Here is an 18,061-nt window from a genome sequence, read left to right as displayed (position 1 = left end):
CATCTACTTATAAAGCAATTTCATGCACGATAACCAAAATAATCATAATAATTAAAGTCAACCAAAATATCCAACATATCCAAAATGTTTCACCAAAACAAGGGGGAGGGAGAAGAAATGGTAAAACCTAACACAAAACATCGATTAGCCAAATTCAAACAAGTGACAACATCACTCAAGCTAGCTAACTCGCTTTCTTTGTCAGCTAACTCCTTTTGCTTCAACTTCAGGTGCGTCGAGGTAGCAGCAACTTCGACAACAATTTTGGATGCTTCAGCGGTTATCTGAATCTGCTCTTTATGTTGCTCCTCTAGAGTCTGGGTCTCCGCCTTCACATCCTATCTCAAACTCATAATCTCACCAGGCAGCACTAACTGTCGACCCGCCCTCCTATCCTCCAACCCTTTGAACAATCCCTCGATCCAATCCATGTTGAACTTCAACAACCGCGGCAGACCAAAACTGCTTCTCCATGTCTCTAAAGTGACAGCGGAAGGACATTCATTGCAAAATTCAGCCATCTCTTTGGCTGCAGCGACAAGAGTGGACACACTGGATATCAGGGTGTTTCGATCCGACAACACTTCCGTGGTCGCAACATGGACATGGTCTTCCACAATCTCCTTATAATACTCTCTTAATTCTGGAGACACAGGAAAATTGTAAACTGGCACAAAATGGGCATAAGTTCTAGCAACGGCAGCAACATTCCCCTTGAAATCAAACCAAGTAGCTTGACCAATCAAAGAACCGGGACTACCAATGACAGGAAGTGGCGCCGGGTCAGGATACCTCGACCCCGACACAATTTGACCACCATGTTGCCTCCTCTTCTTCGAACTATTTTGTTCCCCTGATTGCTCAGTACGACCCATAGTGGCACCCTGATGAACAAAACCGGGAACACAACGGATCATTTTCTACAAAGGATTAAACAAAAAAGCAAAAAAATCTCTTAACACTAGTATACAACACTTACCTGTGAACCCATAGCGGAGAAAGAATTTGGGGACTCAACACTTCGCCAACTCGTAAATCTATTCCAAGAAAGAGAAAAATTCTCAATAACATACAAATACATGAACATAACAAGACAACATATTTATAAGGTACAAAAACACAGATGACGTGGATAACATGCCAACCGAATTCCCAGAAACTTTATGAAAATCACGTGAGGCCGCGATAACTAATAATTATACAATAACTAACTTTACCTCTTTGACTCTCCGAAGACGCTGTCGACTCCCCTCTATTTCGTATCACAATCCGGGGTCTCTTTAATGCCTTCAAAAATAGTCGCACAATCAATCTCTTTCCAAAAAAAAACACACAAAACAAAACACAGAACAACAAACCCATACTTACGAACACTGTCCTTTTCCAACTCAACCTTTTAGAACCTTACCTGAGATGCAACACTGGTCTTTTCTTTCCCCTTTTGAGTTGCACTTCCGCTGACTCTCCCCCTTGACCCAGACTTTATACCATGAGCAATGGCAACCTCGGGAGCAAGTTTGATGCGACCCCGAGCATTCAACTCACGGGGAGTACAGGCCTCTGCAGGATCAGCAACGTCACACAAGAAATCTATCATCCGGGTCATCTGACCGCACCAATTTGTGCACCAGGCTTGTGTAAATTTTGGGGGAACCTTAGGCGATGTTACTAATAAGACGAAAGGGCGATCATGACAATACCGAGGGCCATTAGGTTTAAAGACAAATCTTTGGTAGAAATTCTTCACCAACTCAATATCATCATCCGGAGGAAACATTGGGTCTTGCATAGACGCCAAGCCTTGATCATAACCTAACTTCCTAGCCACCCTGTCAACATTGTAGACAACAACACAAAACCTCCCCTCAAAATACCCTGGGATGAAACCCGGGGTAGCCATTGCTACAAAATCCCATTCGTCGTCATCAAGGTTTGAAGATTCTGCGTCCAGCATATCACCAAAAAAGACAAAAACCGGACCCATAAACAATGATGAACGCGGAGCATCATCATAAGGATGTGCCCGGAACGATTGCAACTCATTTACTACCCACATGAACTCATCAGTCTTTTTCTTCACGTGTTGTTTCTCATACAAAGCAGTCTGAGGGTGCCAATTTGGGGGGGATGGGGGTGGGGTGGGGGGGAAGGAAGTCGCCCAGAAGTGCTGACGACACCCCCACCCCTCATGGAAAAGGTGTTAACCCCGGACCTGCTAGCGGGGAAATGCTCCCAGAACCACATTTGCAAGAAACTTGTTGGCACAAAACTCTCAATCACATGTCGAGAATTGTTGGTAGCTTCTATGTCCGCAATCAGTGTATCTAAATGACGATACACACCACCTAAGAACATGGGGGATAATGGATATGTATTCCCTCGAACCATCTTGACAGCTAACCGAAAGACATCTTCCCGAATAATGTCCCTAGGGGAACACTCGAAGAAATCATGAATCAACCAATATGTCAAGAACGCAGCCAACTCGACGTCATCACTATGACCATGAGAAGGGGGCTCGTAGGACCTCACAACAGAGGGGAGATCTTTCCTACTAGATGCCTCAGTTACACGGGGTTCTCAATAACTCATCCAACCTGAATCAAAATCACACTTCTCTCCCCGAACAAGACCTTCAGTATCCCCGGCACCGCCTTTGCGTCCTATGCTTTTACGAACCTCCACCAACTCATTGAACAAAACTGCATCTGCATTAGTCATATTCTCGGGGTTAGCTTCTTCAAAATCAGGGGAACTATGAATAGGCAACCCCGTCAAGGCAACAACGTCTTCCAAAGTGGGAGAAGCTTCCCCCCACGCAAAAACCAAGGTGTGGACACCAGCGACCCATCGAAGACAAGCATAAGGGAGAGCTTTATTGGATCGTAAAATACTATGATGAGCAGATATCTCTAAAAGCTTGCTCAATATTAAGACCGCGAATACGCTGAGCATGGTGCGTCTTGGACATAATGTAGTGCTTCCACGACGACCATTCATAACTGACAAGGGTCGTGGAGGTGAACTCAATGGAGGGATCCCGGTAATCCCCACGTTCAATGCAGAGCCGGGGGAAGCTCTCAAGAGGAAGAAAGTGAGGAGGAGCATCCTCGGGAATCATTAGGGTCGTGCTGTTATCAATAGAATGGTACCCTACAACGCTTAACCTAGGGATAATTTCATCATCGAAAATAGACCCAGAGTTGCGGACTTTATCATCCTCTGGACCAAATAGCCGAGTCCTTCTCACTTCTGCGGAATCCTCCGCCGACATCGTTTTACCTGCACCAGACGTCGGCTGTTCCATCCATCGACCGGAGATGAAACGCCACAGGAAGCAATTAATAGCGGAAGGGGAGAGAGAGAAAGAGAAGAGAAAGTTGAACAAGATAGGTGACCCTTGTTGCTAGAAGATATCTTATACTTCTTAGCAACCTCAGCATTCAATTTCGCATGACCTGAGGCATGCATCTCCTTGAAATCCTTCTCGGTCAAAGGGCGGGGATCATAGGGCTCCTTGATGAGTAGGTTAAACACATTTCGACTACCACTATTACGGTACCAAAGCCATTCCCTGGTAACATGAACTTGGCGGCGGGGTTGAGGATAACTAAGATCAAATAAGGACTGGCGATCGCTCATTCGAAGCCCACTTTTGAAAACGAAGCGATCAAAGCTTTTCCGGACCTCTTTGTCCTCGTCAATTGAAGAAGGAAGGAAAACATCAAAAGTAACTCCCTGATCAAAGCCTAATTATCGCGCGACACGACCAGTGTTGTACGACTCGGAAGAGAATTTCCCACCATAAAAGCCAGGAAGACGCCCAGGTAAAACAGAGACGAGAATATCAAATTCAGACGTTGAAGGCATCTCTGCTGAAGAAACACTTCATGGGGTTTGGCTAAAAAAATTGTAGTGGAGATAACCAGTACGACCATCCTGATATGTGAGGGGATTAAATTCCGCACCATTATCCATAAAGTCCTTAAGCTTCTCCTTAGGATGATGATCTTTCTTGTGATAAAGAGCCATCCAGGGATGACACTCTGGTTTTGTCACCAAACGGTTGGAACCATCTTTTCGAACGACTTCTACTTGCCGAGAAAGGGACAGGGGATTCAAATAAGAAGGCCTATACCTAGGGAAGCGCTCCCAAGTCCATGCCTGAATGAAGTTGGCAGGAAGGAAAGTTTCAACCGAGTGGGATCCATCCACGCGACGAATATCGCTAACCAGCAAGTCTAGATGATGATAAAAACCACCCAGAAACATAGGGGCAAGTGGGAAAGACACACCATGATACATTAATACCGCCATAGGGATCATCTCGTTTTTGATAGTATTCCGGGGACTATATTCAAAAACATCATGACAAAGCCACAAGAGTAGAAATGCATCCAGTTCCGCCCTGTCCGTCTCCCCTTATCGAGGAGGAACACCCTTGTCAGGACCAGGCTGCAAAGGAGCCCAGTACTTGATCCAACATGAAAAAGAAGCTCGACGATGCCCGGACTTCTGCTTTTGACCGCCTTTCACCTCCTTTACATCATCAACCCCTTCAACAGGAGAAGGCTTTTGCCGAGCGGCTTTCATGGAAGATGCCATGAGTTTCGAGGAAGATGAAACGTGTGCAGGGGAATCATGCGGGTTTGACGCGGTCACTTTGTTTTTCCCTTTATCCGCTGGGGTGTTTACTCCATCCTGGGTTTCAGCTTTGAGATCGTCAGGAAATTGAAAAGACATGAACTTCGTCTTATCCTTGAGTAAGCGGTCCCAAAGCTTCTTGTCCTCGTCATTCAGAGATTTATAAAGACAGCAGCTATCATAGACTACGGAACCATGAACAGGAAAACCGATAAGCGCCACTACATCCTCTAAGACCGGGGTCGCTTCACCCCAGGAAAACAAAAATGTATGAGGATCGATTCCCCAGCGCGCGCACAATCGATTTATGCTGTCATAATCCCGCCGGACATCCCTAAACTTGGAAGACTCCAAAGACGCCTCCATACCCAGGGAACGAATGGTAACCGCGTTATTTGGATTCGAGTGGATGTAGTCAATCCATGGCTCCCAAGAGTCATGCGATTCAGCGGACGAACGATGGTCAATAGTAGGAAAAGCGTAATCTCCCCTATGGACTGCCAAGCGAGGAGAATCTTCGAAAGAAGGCACAGTGGGTGAGTTGTCCTGAGGACGAATAAGCCATTCTACAGACCCGGATGGAGGAAATGGGTGAGGATTAAGCATGTGCGTGACCCAAACATCGTCGGCGGGGAAAAGAATATCGCCATCATCCCCAGCGGGGGGTCTGATTTTGTATTTGAGACTGGGATTGTGTACGAATTCTTCTAATGTATATGACTCATGCCTAGGAGGAGAGTCACGTGCGGGTGATCCGTCGGACATGATGAACAAAGGAAGGAACAAGAGAGAGAAAGAGAGATGGTAAAAGATGAAGATTCTGAGGCGAGGTCCCCTCTATTTATAGGAGGGTAATAGGAGGAGCGATTAATGAATAGATCAGTAACCGACGTCTTCCAAGAGTCATGAACTTAAACCGCTCAATAACTTTGCAATCGTGACGAACACGTGTGACTGTTGACATGGTATTTGACCAGTCAAACAGTCAGGGGATTAATGTTGATACATGGAAATGACTAATCATACGAATAGCCTCCCCTTAACCTATCAAGGCCCCCCCTACCTTATAGGAATAAAAGGGACCTGAGGACTAGGCCTAACCCATTAAGATGGGAAGTTCTAGTCCACACAAGAACACACTAAGGAAGTTGGGCTTTGGATTAAAGAGAAAGGCCCTTTAGGGTTTGGTATTAACTTAAGGAGAGGGAAATGGAAGTTTAGTAATATGGTAATCTTATGGGTGTTTATCTGTAAGAGGGCCATTATAAAAGGAAAAGAGGGTACACTTCTTAAGATCATCATTCATCCGCCATTATCTCTCCCAAACCTCTCTACATCTTGGGAGTACTTTATGTGATTAGGGCTAGTTCTTCCTTCCCACATTTTACCCTATTAACAGGCAGCTAAATTCCAATCTACCAGTGGAATTATATGGTGTTGGGCAAGTTAATAGAAAGTAACACCAGCTACATCCCAATCTACCAGCTACATACATGCCATCAAGATGTTCTTTGCAAATTCCCTCAAAAAGATGACAAATCTCCATAATTGAAAACAATTTACCCTACAAAAAGCCACAATCAGTGAATTAGGCCGAAAGACAACAAATCTCTATAACTGAGTGCATGTTTGCTCATAAGTGCATATTGAAGACTAAAGACAATAGACTCTGAATGTGATTAGAAAAAGATTGAGGATGCTTGCAAGTTTGGATGGAATGGTGCTGATGTTGTGGATAATGTAGCTTTTGCTAGAGACTATAATGTTGATCACCAGACTTTTTCTTGAACCAGCTTCTTTAATGCGGCAGAAACAAGGTATGGTTACTTTCTTGATCAAGAAGATAAGTCTGGAAATCTGATTATTGTCTTATTATCTTACTTGTTGTTTGATCTTCATCCTTATATCTCTACCTTATTGCTTGTCATAACTTTGCAAATCTGATCAATGTCTTATTATCTTGCTGTCAACATCATATGAATAGCAAATTTCAATTGTGCAGCTTGAAATTTAACTACATCTAAACTATGCAGGAGAGCTACATTAGTTAGCTATTGAACTACAACCGATCAACCAGTTCAATACGTAACATGAAGAATCCAAGGAGAGCTGCAATTTAACTACATTTATAAGTCTCATAGTACTAAGTTAAGTTTTCTTCTTCTTTTCGACTTGGACTTTAATTTTTATTACACTGTCATTTTACTCTTGGTAGTTGAAATTGGTTGATTGCAGATTTTTTGAGGTGTGATAACATAGGACCTACCTTGTCATATATGTAGTACTCGACCAATTTCTTCCCGTTCCAGCAAATCTTTGGAGCATATGCATAATCTTTCAGGAGGTTATCTCCTCATCTAAGAGATAATGTATAGGCTACAACGGTTTACTGGAATTTAACTATGTCAAAGATAAAGTAAGTGATGTGAAGGAGATTGAAAGGCGTGGAATTGAACAAAATGATGGAGCAAAATTAATAAGATATTGACCTCAATATGTACATATTTTATAACATAGAAATCGCAATTGAACTCCACTATCATGTTATCATTTCATAACACAGAAATTTAGAAGTGGCATAACACTTGTTTGTATTTGTGTTTAATCGAAATGTTTATGTTGTCAGATGCCTTGATAGATTGCAAAGCAAGGCTACTCTAGATTTTTTTTTTTTTTTGTTATCTTTGTCAATAATGAGATATTGTAGTTAAATTTTATCCTGATTGTGTGTTGAATATGATTTATTGGATTGAATCACAAGAATTGTTCAATCTGGGTAGTTGCGGGTATGAACTAGCTGTATGCGGGAAAAATGGCGAGATTGATTTTGACTAAGTCAACGAAGACTGGCTCTCTTTTTTTCTGTTGCAAAAAATTACTAACAGCTTTTCAGTTGTTGCTAATTTTCTACCCCGACTTTTTGAGGTCAGTCTTCGTTGACTTAGTCAAGAATTCATAACGAATAGTAAAAAAATCGCAACTGCTGATCGGATGTTGCTAAATTTTTGCGTCGCAACAGGTGAGAAAAGTTGCGACTCGAAATTCGCAACAGCTATATTTCCATTGCGAAAATTCGAGTCACCCCTGTCACACAGCTTGTGCAGTTGCGACCCCGATTTGCGACAGCGGAAGCAAGTTGCTAAAGTCCATTTTTGGTGTTGTGTTACTCCAGCATCCGTAACAACAGTCTTGCAGCAACGACTTATTTCCGCCTCTAGTTCAGCAATACTTTTATAAATTAGCGACTGGAGGCCTGGGATGCGAGACTTGATTACAGTTTCCAAGTGCTGCAAAATCGACCATTATGCATCAATTTGAGTATGAAATAAACCAAAGCTCATAAATAACTAAGTATAATTTTAGGAATAGCCATACAACACAAGAAAATAAAATCATGTGGTTGTCCTTCTGCTCTGTTCCAGAACAAACGTGCATGATATTACATGTGAAACTGCTAAAATTAAACAATTGGGCTGCAGCGTAAAGGAGAACGAAATCAAATTAAAGGAAAAATCTCTTTATTAGTGAACAAACCATTGTTTAATAAAAAGGTCCCCAATATGTAGGAAATCACAGTCTAATAACCAAACCATGGTCTAATAAAGAGGTCCGCAATATGTAGGAATCATAGTCTAATGACCATGCAAACTTACATTTACTGTCTGCAAGTCGATAGATATGTTAAAGTTTAGGTATCTACTAACCTTTTACAAAGGACACAAGAAGGACTTCACTCTAAGAAAATGAGTGTTCCAGGATATAGACGCAACCATAAATGATTTTCATAGTGCCCCGCACATCACAAGAAAATATAAAGATCGTCTAGATAGACTTTTAGCACTTTAAATTTCCTTTGTACGGGTACATACCTCAGAATCCCAGATGTGAATTGTCGCATCTTCTCCAGCGCTTATTATCGTCCTGTTCAAGGGTCCCCAGACAGCTCTGTTGATTCTTACTCGGGCGGTCCAGTAATTTTAAGTGCAGACTAAGCCGTCTCTACAATATGATATATCAATTTTTGAGTTATATATCGAGTTCATTATTACTGAAAAAGGAATTATAAAAGAAAGGTAATAGCGATATAATATTGACCAAAATAAGAGCTTTCAGCTATACTACGGAGATATTTAACTCATATATTCCAAGTGTACCTACAAACAAAATGTAAGAATGTACTAGGAACAAGACATACAGCTCATTTTTCAATGTTCTTAACCTTAGCTTTAAATGAAGTGTTACCCTGATTCACCAAAGCTAGCTTCTACACATTATTAAGCCAGTTGACAATTCTGGTTAACAAGTGAACAGATGATCCATGAAGAACTGCGATACCTTCACTAGGTTTGGAATAATACTTAGTTCTTTTAACCACTATTGCCAACAGCAGTTCCGAAGACAAATTTAAAACATCCTGTTTTAACAATAGTACGAACATACCTCAATCAAATTTTAAGTGAGCATCCACTACACAATAATTATTGTATACACGTAAGTGCAGTAGGCTAAAAGAATAAGGGAAGGTTCATGTTACTACCAGAGTGAAATTATGCACTTCTTAACTCCTAAAATACATAATCCAACACTCTAAATTGAATTCCACCATTGCACATAAAGTTTGAGCCTAATTAGCTTTAGGGAAAATATGAATACCTAGTAAGGAAAACAATTAGCTTTAGAAATTAGATATCAAGCATCGCATTCTCAGTTCTTAAATGTGACAGTAAAACATATGTGTAAAATGTAAAACAATCATATAAAAAACCTGTATTATTACCTGAGCTTCTCTAAGTCAATGGGTCCGGAGCTTTCTGGGTATCGATGGTCAAGGTGCATGTTCTCATTTGTACTGAAACTATGGAAAGCTCGGCGCCAACAGTTGTATTGGTTAAGGGACTGTCAATGTGGTAGTAAGAAGCATTGAGGTTCTGACCCTTGTCGTTCCTGGAATCACAAAAGAGAGAAAAGAACACACACATCAACAAAAGAAAACAAGGAGCTTGGAAATCAAAACAAGAAAAACACTGAACAGCTAAAAACAAAGAGTCTGTCATCCATATCAGCTATCTATGAGTTTTACTTCTGAAAGAGCTCAAAAGAAAATACTCACAAAGCGACTGTAGCAATCAGTACCAAGAGCAAGAAGGGGGTTCCTACAACACCAGAGAAGTTGACCATGGGGTTTGAGCTAATACCACCAAAGGAGCCTTTTCTTCGGATTTCAGAGCCACCAAGTCAGGATCTGTGAAAATTTGAAAGTGTGAAACAAAAATTATAAATGAATTCATTATTAACGAAATCAAAGCAGTAGATACGCAAATTTATAAGTTATGGGAAAAATCTTATAGCTTTTGAAAAAACCCTAAAACCCAAATTGAAAAAACAAAAACAACAAAATCCCTATAATCTGAATTGAAAAACCAACAACAGACTACAAATAGAACTCCAGATTACAGCAAACTAACCTCACGAACCATTTGATTCAATAGATTTCAAGATTCAGAACCATTGATATCTTCACAATGATTCAATTGAGTGTTAAATCAAAGTAACGAACCAGAACTCAATGATTGAAATCCTAGAATCTATATCTTCTCGGATAGAAGATCGAGAACTAAAAACTAAAAACCCTAACAAAAACATGAAAATCTATATCTGTATAGATCGAAGAAATCGAAAAACATCTCAAGATTCTCAAATCCTAAAACGAACAAATTTTAACAGCAATCTTAGTTTATTTAGAAGTTGTTAGAGATTTCGGCAAAACCCCTAAAAAAGAAAACAAAAAAAACATGGATTCAATCGAAATTAAATTGAGAAGGAGCACTGACGTAAATCTATTCCAGCAGGTTTGAGATCTAATTAGCGGCATCTGAGGTTATTGATCAGAAGAAGAATCAAGAGAATGGGATTTCCATGGTGCTGGTTCTTTAGGTGAGAGATGGATACCGGGAGCAGAGGTGAGGTGAGAGGGAGATGATATATGCGGTGTAATTAAGAGAGATGATTTCTTCTTTAGAGCAAAGGCTATGGTAGTCTTCTTTGATATGAAGGACCCCTCGCTCAAATGAACGAATAAAACCTTTATGGACAATAACACAAAAGAGCACTAGCCGGGAGACAATCCCCGTCCAAATAAAAAAACCAAAAAAACTACTTAGACGGGATAGTCCCCGTAAAAAAAAAAAAAAAAACTATTCCCTAAAAAACTACTTAAACGGTTAAAAAGAGAAAAAACTACTTAAAAAACCTAAGAAAACTACTTAAACGGTCAAAAAAATAAAAAAAAACCTAAGAAAACTACTTTAGACGGGGGACTATCCCCGTCCAAAATAACAAAACAAATTAACAACCTATACGGGGGACTATCCCAGTCCCCCGTCTAGTTGAAAAAGTTGCAATTTTTTCTGAACGAGTGTATGAACGGGTTTGGGGGAAAAGTGGAGTAAAGACTACCCATAGCAGCCTCTAATTAGACCAACACTAGTGGAAAATGTAAAAAAAAGTCTGCCAAAAAAACACCTAAAATCGATAAAAATGACTGTTCTTGGGAGCCCTAGAATCGTAATCTTAATTCTCAAAAAGACTGCTTGTTACGTCTACCATCAACAGTATTTTAAATTAGTGATACACACAGTCGTTTACATTGATCATGTTTTATAAAGAAAAAAAGAAAAAGGAAAATTGATTCAGCTAAATCCGATCAGATTCAGATGAAACTTAAACTAATATGAAAATCAGATCAAAATTGAAACCCAAATTAATATGGAAACAAAGTAAATATTTACATTAAAAGCTAGATTCAATTTACACTTCAATTTCTAACTACTACCCAAGTTCACAATATATGAAAACTTGAATATACACCCACTTCAATTGTTTATACATAACAAAACAAATTCGTAATAACTTTCTAAAGTTTTTTCAACCTTGTGCTCTCAATTGCAATACCGATCGCTAGTTATTTTCATTCCAGGATACACCTGCATGAAAACTGGACTTTCATCTTCCCTGGTGCTATCTCTTTTGTCCCTTCTTCGTCTCCGACCTGAAATAAGGACATAAGCACAACCAAATCAAGACAAATGAGATAATCAAAGTAAAGAGAAAACATGCAATCTATTGATGAATACCATGGAATTCTTTCTAAAAGAAGAGCATATCCATTAGAAGTGAGCGCAAAAATAGCTTTGTATGGGTACCTGAAATAAGTACAGTTGGAAATCGGTGAAGTTTAGAACAATGCCATTTATTTTTATGTGGTAACCAATGACTCCATAATAACCAGCAAATGGCTCTAACTAGATGACCCAACACAGAATCATAAGCAGATTCGACAAGCTAATAAGAGAAGAAAAGCGCATGCAATTAGAATGATTGAAGTTCTGTCAATTGTAAGAGCATTATAGCACAACACATATACTTCTTGTAAAATAGCAGTCAAAGATTAACAACAATGGTATGCTGGTGACAATTAGAATGTGTTGTGCATTATAACACAACACATATTATTTGATTTCTATATATCAAATGAAGAAATAGAGAAAAAAACGATGATATCTATCATTTAGGAAAGATATGCTAATGACAGTCATGAAAGAAGCAACAATAGCAAGTGGTCTCCTAAGAAACCCCATCCCTGCAGTAAATGAAAACAATGCTAATGGACGCCATATGCAACTTTAACTTTTGCAAGGATCTGCATTGGAAAATACTAGTATATAAAGGATAGCTGCATCAGCTAATAGACATGGTGGGAATTTAGGCATGTCATACTCAACCAACGAAAGCTTGATCAAAGAAAAAGAGAGAAGCTCAATCTGGTTCAAGACACAGAAAATGTACAAGTATCCAAGTTATAAAAGTTATCAAATACTATAGATCAACAGTTTAATCTAAAGGAAGACGAACTATACAGACCTTTTTATCAGACTAAGCCCCTTTAAAGATTTTTTTCATACATACATATGAAGTTAGAACTGAAATATAGAATTGTAATGTATTTACAATCAATTTCTTCTGCATACATGTTTATACTGTGTTAGAATGTTAATGCCGCAGATGGAAAAACCAAGCATACTTGAAAACAGGTCTGCGACATAGAAGTGAAACATTTACTGAAACAACTAGAATAACCCTCATCTTCTCGTTGATGTATAATTGTTAAACCATATAGTTGGTAGATACACAGCTAGAATTATGCAAAATAAGCAAGGTTTAGTCATTACCTCAACCTCCGTGTTACAAGCCTAACCCATCTAACATTACCCAAAGTTTGCATTCTTCCATTTGAAGTTTTTTAGGATTTCAGTAATAAAGCAAGTATATTAAAGTAAAATACATTTTCATTGGAACAATCGTGAAAGCATACGAAGGTTCAGATTGAAGAATGTCATTAGAGCAAGTAAGACTATGAATCAGTTGATTTTCAATCGTACACTTTGAGTAAATGGAACAGGAAAATCAAACAATGTCACAACAAGACTGAAATAAGCAAGAGAGGAAAACAGTGTTAAGATTAACCTCAGTTTTCTTGTAGTGAGCATATTTTTCGTGGACAATATCCAGAATCGATTCTGCAACAATATCCTCCACCTCAACTTTCTCTTCCTACAACAAACATTAAAGAATTTTTAATACTACACTACAAGAAACTAAAGAAGAAACTCTTAACACAAAACACAAAACACAAATTCATCATCAATACCATTAGGGGTCCAATCGCGATATCCCCTGTCAATCAAGGATGGAGTGAAACGGGAGTCTGTGGCATTGCAAGATAAACAGAAACCAATACAAATAACATATCCAATAAGACATAAGAACAATAAAACAACTCAGATGTTGATTAACTTTAAACGAGTCAAGGAAAAGAAAAATGAAACTTACATAACCTGTAATGTGGAAGCAAACCTGCAAGCTTGGCATGCCCGATATCATATATCAGATAAGAAGAAATAGTTAGGATTTTCATATCATCACTTGGATGCAAATTAAATGACCACATGAGGAATTCCATGAAATAATGTAACTTATCAATCACAAATTCTATATTTACAAAACCAAAAGTCCAATAAGTCACAAATTCTTCAGTACAACTGGAACATAACATACGGTCTCAATCTAAAGCATCTCCAAAACTCAGAGCAACCAAATCATACGAAGCATGCCTACAGAAAATAGGACTAACAAAAATATTTCAGACCATGAGCTCCATAATTGGGAGAATATGAAATTCCAATTTGAGTTTCATACCAAGAAACCCATTTGAAGAATTTCAACATTCCCTGAGCAGAGATTATACCACAAGTTATCTAAATGAAAATAAGGGGGTTGTCAACTTAAATGATTGAAAGCATGAGCTTTACCCCAACCTAAATGATCAATTAATGCCAATGCATCTTTTGCCATATTGTTATCATGTATCATTACACCAATTTTCAAAAAATGAGTGAAAATCACACTATTTTTGTGTACCTAATAAAAATCAAATTGAATTCACAAGAGGGGGTGATAGAAATTACCATGTGTTCAGATTTTCTAGTGGGTATCGAACTCTAGCCCATTCCACAATTATCAAATGCACAAACCTCAATAGTCAATTCCATTTTTTACTCTACTGAGATCATCAATAAACGAAATGAATCGTTTCTAATGATGTTCATCTCATCATTTGGTGTCTCAAGTAAGACCCTTAATTTGAGGTCCCCAAGAATCATGTGTTCCAGCTGATCCTGTGTTCATTAAACAATCAAACTGATCAAAACTCACCATTAAAACACCAATAAAAGCACGAATTTGATAGAAATGAATCAACTTTATTTATTGCAAGAAATCAAAAAATTAGGGTTTTCAATTTGGGTTGCTTACCCTGATGGCTGCTTTGTAGATGTATTACTTTGAATAAAACATAACACAAATAAATCCAATGATAATAACCAGAACATCTTCTCTGATTTTTGTGGTACTCTTCTCTGATATACTACTGATGTTGAAATAAAAGGGGGTTCCGTTAACGAAATAGAAGAATAGTTTTTAGAACCCTAACAGATAAAAGCAAAAAAAAAAAATGGATTTAATAATGGTTCACAATTGAGATTACATGTTACAAATCTAAGAAATTAGTTACAGATCTAAGAAATGGTTCTGTTTCTGTTTCCAGAAAACGAAAAAATTAATAGAAGACATCAATAAGAACGAGGTGGAGTAAAGGGTTTGTTTAATGACGGTGCACATAATTTAGAAGATAGGGTTTTCGTTGTGTAGGTGATAAAGAAACTTCGGTAGAGGAGATGAAGAAAGGGTTTGGGAATATCATAAAAAATAACGATGATTATCTTGATTCTTCTATTTCACTATTATTGTTGAAGTTGGGTTTCAAATTCTAATTTCTTGGAGGAGATGAAGATAGATGGAGAAGAGTTGCAGAACTCGGAAGAAAAAAGAAAAGAGAGATGAGTTTTGGATAACTGAGAGAGAAGTGATGAAAGAGGAAGATTTGTTTCTAGAAGGTTTACGGAAACCATTTACCATCGCAGACTAATTAAAGTAGGACCATAGAAAATATTTCTTCTGGCGGAGTTAATAGAAATCCACGTGGAACTTTTTATAATTCCTAAAAGTACCCCCTAGCGTTAAGTCTGCTACCGGGCTTGATTTAGTTTTCAGTGTTTTTTTCTATAAAAAAGGCTGCCTTTGGAAGCCTAATCTATAAACAAAGCCCTATGAAGTCTTATCTATAAGGTCGCGTTTGGCACCTTTGATATACCATCCTGGGTTGGGTTATCACCAAAATAACCGTCAAAACATGTTTATCTTCTTTTTATTCTAAGTTTGGATAGGGATAGCATAACCCTCCTTAGTTTTAGTAGGCTAAAAAAGCAAGGTTTCACTATTCCCTCAAATACCTAGGATACCAAAATCCTAACCTGGAATAGTCAGTTATTTTGCCTTTAAAATTGGTAATTATCCTAATTTTTTTCACTTGACCCATTTTCACATTTATTTTTTAATTTTTCTATATATTTTCTTTACAAACTTATTTTTTAATAAAATTAATAATAGGTAAATCAACCGTTTTGTAGTAAAAATAGTTATTAGACAAACAAAATACATCATACACCCATAAGAGATCTGATGGAAAAACAAACAACATCTTTGCTAAACTGTTTTATGATAATCCTAATTAACTAAGAGAAAACTTTAACCCAGTTAAGTTTTTTGTTGTCAAAGATGCCAAACACGGCCTAAATCTCCAGCAGACTTAATAAATTCATTTTCCACTAGTGCAAATTGGTAGTCACTCTTTCAAAATGAAAGGGTTACACTACCCATAAGATTTGCTCTTAGTAGGGAAACGATAAAAACAAGAGAGAAGATTGTTATCATATGGCCTTTTTTCAAGTTCAGCAAATCAGGACCATAAAAATTGTGGGGCCCAAAATCAATCACCAGATCTGAATCAGAGTTTGAGGGTCGTTGCGTCCATAATTCCATGAAGGCAAAACAGTAAACAAAATTTCTAATTCAGAGACCGGTTATCAGGCTCTGGGAATTTTTACGTGTTTTTACCGAATCAGGGACCGCTATCTTTGGTCAACGTATCGGCTACATCCAATGAGGGTATCTGATGTGGGTCAAAGAAACCCCATTTTCCACTAGTGCGAATGTTTCGTAAAATAAGATCTCTACAGAGCTTCCTCCATCGATCAGGATTTTAGGCATGGCCCATGGCAATGCCTTAGGTTTTTCTTCTTCGCCTTCGTGTTCGGGAAGTGCGATTGCCATCGTGACCACTAGCGGGTCGTTGTGTTTCCGACCTCTATCAGGTGCCTTCGAGGCTGAAAAGATGATAGGAAATTTCATCCACTGCTCAATGGGAGGCTCTCTTGCTATACTGAAGACTTTGTCACCTTCGAAGTTTCGTTTGTGGATTCTTCCTGTGATATTCCCTTCAAGAGTGGGATGTATGATAGCTGAGTGTGATATCATATTGCATCCTAGATATTGTGCCTCACGAAGGATCTCCACACGATGTATGGGTGCCCTAGTGGTTGGTTGGACCGCTGGTTGCGCGATGTATTTTTGGAGCTTACCTTCATCGATCATATCCTGCACCATCTTTTTCAAGTCTCCGCACGAGTCCGTCGTGTGACTATGGAATTGATGAAACTCGCAGAAGCCAGTTCTATTTTTGGCCCGCTCGGGTTGCTAACCTTTGTTCCATGGGTAAGTGATTTTTTATTGTCCGTCGATATTCTTAAGGATCTCAGATATGGGGGTATTTAGTTTTGTGTAGACTGGGTCTACAAATTTACCCTTCTTTTACTGGGCTTGGTCTCGCCCTTTCCATCATCCACTCGGATGTTTGTCAAACTGGGTTGACCCATTGTTGGGTCACCCTGCTCCTTGGGCTGGCACATGGGGGTTCTGTGGTTTTACCATATTTGCACCTCTACTGGTTCCTTTTACCAGTTTATCGTAAGTACCATCTTGAAGTTCTTCAAGAGCCACATAGTCCTCCTGGATTTCTCTCAACTTTCCCAGATTCTTTGCATGGTTTCATACATGCGGACGAATATGGGGTCTGTCTTTCTCAGACTATTTTTGAAGCCCAAGATCGCGTAGGCCTCTGGGACTCTTCCGATATCGGCGCATAATTTTCTCCAACGTGTTACCATGGAGTGGAGCGACTCATTTGGTCATCGAGCCAACTGGAACAGTGCGTCAACTTCAGGCTTGACTCTGCTATTGTGAATGTATGTCTCTAAGAACAGCTCAGATAGGTGAGGGAATGATCTAACCGATCTTTTTAGAAAATTATTGAACCACATTAGAGCCTCATCTCTTAGACTAGCTGGGAAAAACTTACACAACACCACATCGTATTGATCCCAATGGGTAAGCGTCATGCGGTAAGTTCTTAGATATTCAATTGCGTCCCCGATCCCGGTGAATTGAGTTGTGAACGTTGGAAGGGAACATTTCCTTGGAAATTGTTGTGTTAGGAGATTCTCGGACAAGTGTGATTGTCCTTCCTCTTGCATTACCTCCGCCAACTTATTACTTTCTTTTTTTTCCTGTGGCTTCTCTACACATAGCCTCTAAGTGGCAGAGTTGGGCCTGTAACTGATCGTCTATGTGCCTTGTTTCGGCCTTCTTCTTCCTTCCCTGTGCTCTCTCGGGTGAGAAAGATATTTCTCGATGGTGATATTGTGACCTCCCTGAATTCTCATCCGATTTTTTGGTGTACGATACAATATTGGAACGAGTTGACTTCGAGGTCTCCCCTCGTTTGGTATTAGCGGTGGCGAGATTCTCGACCACGCATTTATTTTCGTCATTTTTGTTCCTTTCGCGCTTATGCTTTGGATCAACATCGGATGATCCCTCGGATGGACTATCCTCGTTGTTTAGG

The 18,061-nt window shown here is 39.2% G+C and overlaps 1 protein-coding gene and 1 long non-coding RNA gene across 11 annotated transcripts; both read right to left on the bottom strand.

The window, feature by feature from the left end:
- Positions 1 to 7,135: 7,135 nt before the first annotated feature.
- LOC113341671 lies at positions 7,136 to 10,684 on the bottom strand. Its single transcript, XR_003356081.1, has 5 exons — positions 10,476 to 10,684; positions 9,755 to 9,886; positions 9,422 to 9,588; positions 8,514 to 8,643; positions 7,136 to 7,931 (listed from the first exon to the last, which is right to left on the bottom strand). It is a non-coding gene; the product is annotated as an uncharacterized LOC113341671 (long non-coding RNA).
- A 705-nt stretch (positions 10,685 to 11,389) lies between these two features.
- LOC113341637 lies at positions 11,390 to 15,161 on the bottom strand. Of its 10 annotated transcripts, none has more exons than XR_003356053.1 (7): positions 14,515 to 15,161; positions 14,169 to 14,378; positions 13,534 to 13,564; positions 13,352 to 13,408; positions 13,168 to 13,254; positions 11,778 to 11,846; positions 11,390 to 11,692 (listed from the first exon to the last, which is right to left on the bottom strand). XR_003356053.1 is itself a non-coding variant. In XM_026586441.1 (5 exons), the coding sequence occupies exons 2-5, from the start codon at positions 13,352 to 13,354 to the stop codon at positions 11,583 to 11,585; spliced, it is 339 nt and encodes a 112-aa protein (XP_026442226.1). In that variant the 5' UTR covers positions 13,355 to 13,408; positions 13,539 to 13,574; the 3' UTR covers positions 11,390 to 11,582. The 10 variants fall into 10 exon arrangements, 1 of the variants encoding a protein (XP_026442226.1); XR_003356056.1 differs by having other exon boundaries at positions 13,539 to 13,564; XR_003356050.1 differs by having other exon boundaries at positions 13,534 to 13,557.
- Positions 15,162 to 18,061: the final 2,900 nt, after the last annotated feature.

The sequence above is a fragment of the Papaver somniferum genome, unplaced genomic scaffold, assembly GCF_003573695.1.
Source record: "Papaver somniferum cultivar HN1 unplaced genomic scaffold, ASM357369v1 unplaced-scaffold_30, whole genome shotgun sequence".
Lineage (NCBI taxonomy): Eukaryota > Viridiplantae > Streptophyta > Magnoliopsida > Ranunculales > Papaveraceae > Papaver > Papaver somniferum.
Note: the sequence above shows the minus strand (reverse complement) of the source record. Positions and strands in the feature narration are given on the sequence as shown.